This window comes from Rhinolophus hipposideros (assembly GCF_964194185.1).
Source record: "Rhinolophus hipposideros genome assembly, chromosome: 8".
Classification (NCBI taxonomy): domain Eukaryota; kingdom Metazoa; phylum Chordata; class Mammalia; order Chiroptera; family Rhinolophidae; genus Rhinolophus; species Rhinolophus hipposideros.
This window is the reverse complement of record NC_138054.1, coordinates 71,705,490-71,713,470: the sequence shown is the minus strand read 5'-3', so window position 1 is coordinate 71,713,470 and position 7,981 is coordinate 71,705,490. Positions and strand designations below refer to the sequence as shown.

The 7,981-nt window shown below is 54.8% G+C and overlaps 2 protein-coding genes across 2 annotated transcripts; both read left to right on the top strand.

The window, feature by feature from the left end:
- The first annotated feature begins 529 nt into the window (after nucleotides 1–529).
- On the top strand, nucleotides 530–3,905 carry GJB5 (gap junction protein beta 5). Its single transcript, XM_081056392.1, has 2 exons — nucleotides 530–746; nucleotides 2,771–3,905. Exon 2 carries the CDS (start codon nucleotides 2,795–2,797, stop codon nucleotides 3,590–3,592), a length of 798 nt encoding a protein of 265 aa, XP_080912518.1. The 5' UTR covers nucleotides 530–746; nucleotides 2,771–2,794; the 3' UTR covers nucleotides 3,593–3,905.
- Nucleotides 3,906–6,606: 2,701 nt separating this feature from the next.
- Nucleotides 6,607–7,410, top strand: GJB4 (gap junction protein beta 4; the record flags this gene model as incomplete). The annotated part of the gene is made up of 1 exon (XM_081056391.1): nucleotides 6,607–7,410. The coding sequence occupies one exon, from the start codon at nucleotides 6,607–6,609 to the stop codon at nucleotides 7,408–7,410; it is 804 nt and encodes a 267-aa protein (XP_080912517.1).
- Nucleotides 7,411–7,981: the final 571 nt, after the last annotated feature.

Genomic DNA, 7,981 nt, shown 5'->3' with positions numbered 1-7,981 from the left:
TCACAACAAACCCCTAAAACGTGGACTGGAAAAATTCAGTTAAGGTCAGCTATTCCGATACAGTGTGAGGATGACGTGGCAGCTCAGGGCCATGAAGCCCAGAGTTGGGGCCGAGGCCACCTGGAGCAGCACAGTCAGGGAAGCCTGCCAGGAGGAGAAGACCAGGTGAGGAGAAAGGCGAGAGAAGGGCATCCAAGTGGGGGCAATTGATGGAGCAAGAGCATTCAGGCTGGAGACAGACTTTGGGAGTCAAAGGATTTCCAAAGGTAACTGAAACTGTGAGAATCGAGGCCACTGACGAGCAACCAGAGAGAGAAGAGTCTGCAGAGCAAAATCCCCAAAACTAGCAGTGAGGAATTTCCAGAATTTGGGGGATTTCCAGGTTCCTCCCACACAAAGCCAGGGATGGGAGGACAAGCCAAGGGTCAGAGTGGCTTGTGGGTCTCCCCTGAGAGGATGCTAGGATTCTGGGCTCAGCACCCTGGAAGGAGTGACCACCAAGGTTCCTGGGTCTCATCAGAGGCAGCCTGGGGAGGCTGGGACCCAGCCAATGGCAGTGCTAGCTGCGGCTCCTCCTCCTTCTAGGCCAGCGACACACCCAGGCTGTCTGCTGACTTGCAGGCTCTGTCCCAGGAATGGGCTTCCCCAAACACCTTCTCTCCTGACATGAGTTCCAGCTGCCTGCTGAGTCGACTGCCAGCTGCCAGGAGCTAGTACCCAGAGAGCCCAGAGGAGTAGCCACTCAGGTAAGGTCATCTGTGTCCAAATGTACTCTGCCTCTCAGCACACTTGGCAGAGGGAAACTTCTCTGGTGGAGAGTCAAGGCAGGTGGCCTGGACACATCCGCCACACTGGTGGTCCTGGTGGTAGAAGAATCAAGGGCTCCCCACTCCTCTGCTCTGGGCTCTATCTGCTCTCCCCAGCTGAACAGAGGCAGGAGTCAGGGACTGAGTGGAAAGAGGTTCACAGGGGAACCGAGAGCTGAGCAGGCGGAGCAGTTCTGCCTGGGCCTGTACAACCCCACCCTGCCCCACCCCAGCTGGGCTGGGCCAAGGCCCCTGGAGACTAAGGCTGGAGCCTCCTTAGTTATTCCGAGAAGCTGCCAGGAGTTCCACCCACCTTAGGCAGGACTGAGCAAAGACTAGCTGATGATTCAGAGCAGGAGCCCCACATCCAAGTGATAAGTGGTGTAGACAAAACAGTGGAGAGGCAGAGGAGGGAGCAGAGACACCCCTACGCCCCTTCAGCTGGGATCCACTTGGTGGAGGAGGAAGGAGGCACATACCAGACGTTCAGGCAGCTTCCGGTGACATAAGGAAAGGGGTCCAGGCCCAGAGTGTGGGTTCTGGAGCCAGCCTCCCTGAGTTCAATCCCAGCTTTGCTGTTTACCAGCTGTGTAACTGTGAGCAAATTAATTAACCTCTCTGTGCTCCACTTTCCTCATCTGTAAATTGGGAATAAAAAAATATCATACCTTTTCATACAGTTGTATTGATTCATGCAAAATGTTCAGAACAGTGCCTGGCACTGCAAACACCTAATAAATATTGGCTCTTATCACTACCCTGCTCAACTGCTGCAGGTCCTGCAGGGGAGCAGGACAGCATGGTTACCTTCAGTGTAGACCAACACGCAGAAGGGCATCAGGAACCCCTTAGCGCAACAGGCTGTGCGGACAGGCTCCCTGAAGTCCTGGGGGGCCCAGTAGAGCAGGACCACTATGTGGTCCTGAGAACCAGCCAGAGGAATCACAGCAGTCACATTCCTTAAATGGAAGTAAAGTTCATTCTTGTGGTTAGGGACATCAAATTCACTAGCAGAAGTGAGGAGAGCAGCATTTCCCGTTTTGGTGTCTTGACAAGGATGTTACACAAGATGATGAGAAAGTGTTCTGTGGTCCAAGGAGTTCGGGCATTGCTACGTATTCTGACCTCCTCTTGGAGATCACAGTGTGAATTGATTAGCATGATCAAGTAAAGGGGCCTTTTTCACTTTGTCAAATGCAATGTTTGCCTACGTTTCTTGAACACAGATGCCTTTTCTTTCATGACTCCTACAGTCAGAAACTGGTGTTCCATGGACAGGGTTCCATAAAACACCAGTTTGGGAAACGCTGCAATATCAGGCTACTCTAGGAAGCCTATTATATAAAGAGAACCATTTGCCCCCTACGTTCTCTTTCAGCTGGATCACCATTAGCCTTGCTTCAAGTGAGTCATACCTTAGCAGGACACGGACAGGACACGGCCTGGATATTTACTGAGTGTTAGACCAGGTTCCAGCCTCGTCTCCAACCCCATCCTCCAAGCCAAGTAAAAGGCAAAGAGAAGGGTCTGTCTAAGGGGAGAGAGCAGTGCACAGAAAGAAGTCTTCCCAAGGCCCAACCCCCTGAGGAAGGGGCCAGGCTGGAACTGAGGGAGAAAGCCAAATGTCCCACCTACTTCAGCTTTCACTCTGCAGGACTGCAAGACCAGAGCCGCAGGCCCTGAGAGGGAGGAGTGGCTCCCTGGACCCGCCTCACCCACTTTTATGGGTAAGAGTTGGGTTCTGGATTTAATTACTTGTGCTCAAATCCCAGCTCTGCACCTAACAGTTGCGTGACCTGGTATAACCCCTCTAAACCTCAGTTTCCTCCGACTATAAAATAGGGCAATAATAGAACCTAGCGCCTCTGTGGCTGGGAGGATTAGATATGATGCCATGTTTCTAGAAAGTGCTCCAAGTGAGTATTCTGTTAATGTGGGCAATTATGATTACCATTCCCCTGCAGTAACAGCCGACACCTGGGCCCACCATGAACTGGGGGATCTTCGAAGGGCTCCTGAGCGGGGTCAACAAGTACTCCACAGCCTTTGGGCGTATCTGGCTATCTCTGGTCTTCATCTTCCGCGTGCTGGTGTATGTGGTGACGGCTGAGCGCGTGTGGAGTGACGACCACAAAGATTTTGACTGCAACACCGAGCAGCCGGGCTGCTCCAACGTCTGCTTTGATGAGTTCTTCCCCGTGTCCCACATACGCCTCTGGGCCCTGCAGCTCATCCTGGTCACGTGCCCCTCGCTGCTCGTGGTCATGCATGTGGCCTACCGGGAGGCACGGGAGAAGAAGCACAGAGAGTTGGTGGGGGAGAATGGCAGGCACCTCTACCTGAACCCGGGCAAGAAGCGGGGTGGGCTCTGGTGGACATACGTCTGCAGCCTGGTGTTCAAGGCCGGTGTGGATGCCATCTTCCTCTATGTCTTCCACTCACTCTACCCCAAATACACCCTCCCTCCTGTGGTCAAGTGCCACGCAGCTCCGTGTCCCAATACCGTGGACTGCTTCATCTCCAAGCCCTCGGAGAAGAACATCTTCACTCTCTTCATGGTGATCACGGCTGCCATTTGTATCCTGCTCAACCTCGTGGAGCTGGCTTACCTAGTGAGCAAGAGGTGCCGTGAGTGCCTGGCAGCGAGGAAAGCCCGGGCCACCAGCGCCTCTTCCTACAAACAGAACGACCTCCTCTCAGGCGACCTGATCTTTCTGGGCTCAGACATTCACCCTCCTCTATTACCAGACTGCCTTCAAGACCACATGAAGAAAACCAGCCTGTGAGGGGCTGCCTACACTGGGCTGATGGGGGAGGCCTGGGTTGGAGGTACCCGGCATCTCTCAGGGGGGCAGCCTTAGGGGTGGGAAGCTGCGGGTCAGAAAGCCCAGGAATAAATCCATGTTCCTCAGCCCTAGCCACCTGCCCCAGCTATATGGCCTGGGCGCCTCAGTTTCCTTTTGTGTAAAATGGAGACGATGAGGCCTACCTACTAGGGTTGTTGCTGCGAGGAGATGTTCAATTAGAGAACGAATATGCAAGTGCCTTCAATGTGTGGGACTCACGGTCAGGGCTTAATAAAAGTCAACTCCTCCACTGATTCAAGGTGCCCTTTGGTCCTTCAGCTTTTGTGACCCCTGACCCTTATCAGGTCACTGGATCAACCTTTCTGCCCCTGCTGAGGGTTACTTGGTCCCGTCAGGTGAGGGGCCATTCTCTCCCCTAGAAAGGGTCCCCAGCACTCCTGGGGGTCACGCTGCCTGCACATGCTCAACTCTAGCCTTTATCCTCAGTTGCAATTTTAGGCCCAAGGGTGGTCTGCAAAGAGAACAGAGCTTAGTGTGTGGGGAGCTACCTGTGGCACTGGAAAGTCCAAGGACTGTAACTCAGAACACTTGCATTTCAACCCAAGTTCCACTGGGATTCTGGGACAGTGGTTTCAGCTCCTCTCCAAAATGGGTTAATAGTACTGAGCCTGTGGGGTTGTTGACAGGACTGGACGAGCTCATGGCTGTGGATGGGGTTAGCCAGCTGTAAAAGGCCACATAAAATGTTAATCATTGGTATTAGGAAGTACTCAATAAATGCTGTGGGAAATGAGGCAGAGGAGCCCCACCCTGGCTGCACATTAACCTTCACTGTCCCCAGGTCCCTCTGCAGCCCCCACTGAGTCACACACAGACTTCTCTGTAGGCCTGGCCCTGTGCCAACTGGGGCATTTCATACTCCCAACCTGCATTCTTTGTCTCCACTAGGGCAGCGGGATACCCTTGTCTAGAAGAACCATAGTCAGTCTCTCCCATCTCCTACACAGCTCACCAGCAGCCCAAGCTCTAGTCCTCAGAAATGTCCCCATGAGGGTAGGGTGTGATCCTGGGCTGAACCAAGGTTGCCCCTTTCCATAGATGTCAGCTGCTGAGGACATCAGAATCAGTCATCCAGAGAAAAGGGTAGGAGAGAGGCCTGGGGGCAGGGGGACAGGAGGTAATGCCATTGTTGCTGACCTGGACCCGGGGAATGAGGATATCAGGCTCCTGCCCCCCTTCACTGCAGTTTCACCCACATACCTGCCAGTCCAGGGAGCCAGACCCAGCCATGCCCAGCCAGCCTGGAGAGAAGGCGTGGGCCAGGAGAGAAGAGCCGCAGGTGTTTGCTCGGAATAGGTGCCCTGGAAAGTCCGCCCGCCCGCCCGCCTGCCCACCTGCTCACTCGTTTACCTCATTGGCTCAGAAAGCCCCACCCAGCAGGGGAGTAAGGAACAAAAGCTGCCTTTGGGAGGCCCTCAGGCCTCCCAGACAGACAGACAAGCCCAGGGACCAGAGAGCACCTGCTGGACCCAAGAAAGGTGAGGACCAAACTGGGCAAGAAGCTGGGCTGGGAAGCAGGAACTGGCAGAGCTGAGGATCCCCAGGGAACCTCAGGCTGTGGGCCAGGCTTCAGGAAGACGCAGAGGGAACTGAGGACCCCTGGAGAAACTCCAGGGAAGCCCCAAGGAGGGGAAGGAATGTCCTAGCAGACCAAAGGGAGGACAGAGGACCAGAGAAGAGATGAGGAGGGATCAGGAAGAAGTGGAGTATCAATTTGGTTTAGCAAACATAGTGCGTGTTCACTGGGCCAGGCCCAGTGCTGAGTCCTGAGGAAACAGACGATAAGATACAGAGGCTGCCATCCAGTAGCTGGCAGTCTGGCACAGAAGACAAGTCAACAAACCATTCGAGTATTGGTGATGCATGAAAGAAGGGGGAAGGTGCTCAGAAAATGTCCCAGGAGCATGAGGTCTGAAGGTGCTGAGATCCCAGTCAGGGACAGAGGAGGGGCAGGGTCAGAGACGGAACATCATGGCACTCCAGATAAGAGGGTGTGGCAGATGGAGCACACAGGACAGGGATCTGAACAGAAATATTGGGAGATTTGGCTAACAAACAGCCACTGAGCAAATGAAAAAAGGATGTCCCGAAAGAAAAAGTAAATAGTGGGGGAAGGCAATGCCAGAATCCTGCCTCTATCCCTTCCCTCGTCCCTCCCTAAAGCTAGAATAGTTGGAATTCCAGAGGAAATAACTGCGATCAGGACTGTCAGTCCTGGGCCCCACACCCATGGTGGGGTTGGGGGGGTGGTAGGATAATGCCAAGCCACATGGTTCCAAAGTTTGGGAGGGAAAGTTAGGGCAGGGATGTCCAGGAGCCAGAAAAGAGGAATGAGGATAGATATCACTCGGGCGTCTGCCCAAGAGGCTGACACAAAAGCACCCAGCTCAGAGCCGGACTCATGTTGGCGCTCAGTAAAAGTTGGAGGAAACTGGAGGATAAAGATACAGGCCTCTCCCCTCCTACCCTGGCCCAGCCCTGGCAGTTAATGGGAGAGAGGACCATTCAATCCACACCTTCTTGCTCTCTCTTTAGAAGTCGGGTGACCCACAGGGCTGAAGCTTGAGGTCGAAGAGGTTGTCAGGCACGCTCATGCAGGACCCTTATCTTTCACATGTGTCTATTACTTCATAGAGTAAAATAGTCCCAGATTTTGGAACTGGAAGACAGAAGTTCAAGACCAGCTCTGCTATTTCCAAGCTGCGCAGCCTTGGGCAGGCGCCTCTCTAGGCCTTAACTTACTCCCCTGTGAAATGGGGATAATGGCAACCCCTATTCCGCCAAGTCATTTCGAGTGAGGACATGATGATAACACAGTGGTTTTGACACCGCGTTGCCAATCGCACCTTTAATAAAGGACACCCATTTCCAGTTTTGGCCAGGCCTGAGTGGGTACACACGGGTGTAGACTGCCCACGTGAGGAAGCATCAGCATGAACTGGTCGTTCCTTCAGGGCCTTCTCAGCGGAGTCAACAAGTACTCCACGGCAGTGGGCCGCATCTGGTTGTCGGTGGTGTTCATCTTCCGCGTGCTGGTGTACGTGGTGGCCGCGGAGGACGTGTGGGACGACGAGCAGAAGGACTTTGTCTGCAACACCCAGCAGCCGGGTTGCACCAACGTGTGCTATGACGAGTTCTTCCCCGTGTCCCACGTGCGCCTCTGGGCCCTGCAGCTCATCCTGGTCACGTGCCCCTCGCTGCTCGTGGTCATGCACGTGTCTTACCGGGAAGAGCGCGAGCGGAGGCACCGTCGCAAGCATGGGCCCAACGCCCAGTCCCTGTATGACAACCCTAGCAAGAAGCGGGGCGGGCTCTGGTGGACGTACTTGCTGAGCCTCGTCTTCAAGGCCGCCGTGGACTCGGGCTTCCTCTACGTCTTCCACCGCCTCTACCATGGGCACTACAACATGCCCCGCGTGGTGGCCTGCTCCGAGTCGCCTTGCCCCCACACCGTGGACTGCTACATCTCCCGCCCCACCGAGAAGACGGTCTTCATCTACTTCATGGTGGTCATAGCGGTGATATGTATCCTGCTCAATCTCACTGAGGTCACCTACCTGGTGGGCAAGAGGTGCCTGGAGACCTTCGGCCGCGTGCGGCGGCAGTCTCGGCGCCAGAGTCACCTGCCTGATACGTGCCCACCCTATGCCCTCTCCAAGGGAGAGCACCCCCCAAATGGGAACGCCGACCTAATGAAGGCAGGCTCGACTGCGGTGGATACAGGTGGGTATCCATAACCGGTGACGTTGGCAGCTGGGACCACCAGGTCCCCCACCTCCCTACGACAATGGCAGGGCAGTGGCCTCTTTTCTGCAGCAGGGCATGTGAGGAAGGTGCTTGTGGGGCTCACACAGCCCACCCAGGAGTCAGTCCTGGGGGCAGTCCTATCTCGGGGTCCTGAGCCCAGGAGAGGGAGGTTGATGGCTGGTGGGGATTTTATATATGGTAATATGTCTTATAACATTGAGGTCAAAACCCTTAATAAATATGATTTTCTCAGTACCTTGCAGACCAAGAGGGAGGGATGAGTAGGAAAGCAGGGGGTTCATGATGGACCTCAGAGAGGAGGCCAAGACGACTCAGTGGGCATCCGAGCCCCAGCACCTCAGATCCAGGTTCACTCATCACGTACACCACGCACACAGAGTGTGCCGGAGTGTGTCCCTAGGATGTGGCAGAGAATACTCAAAGGCAGAGGCCGCCCCAGGGGTGTCCGGTCTCTGCGACCAGCTGGCCGAGGCAGGAGAGGGACCCCAGGAGACCCTGTGCTCAGGATAAGTCAGTTCTCAGCAAGTGTCCCTCAGATGA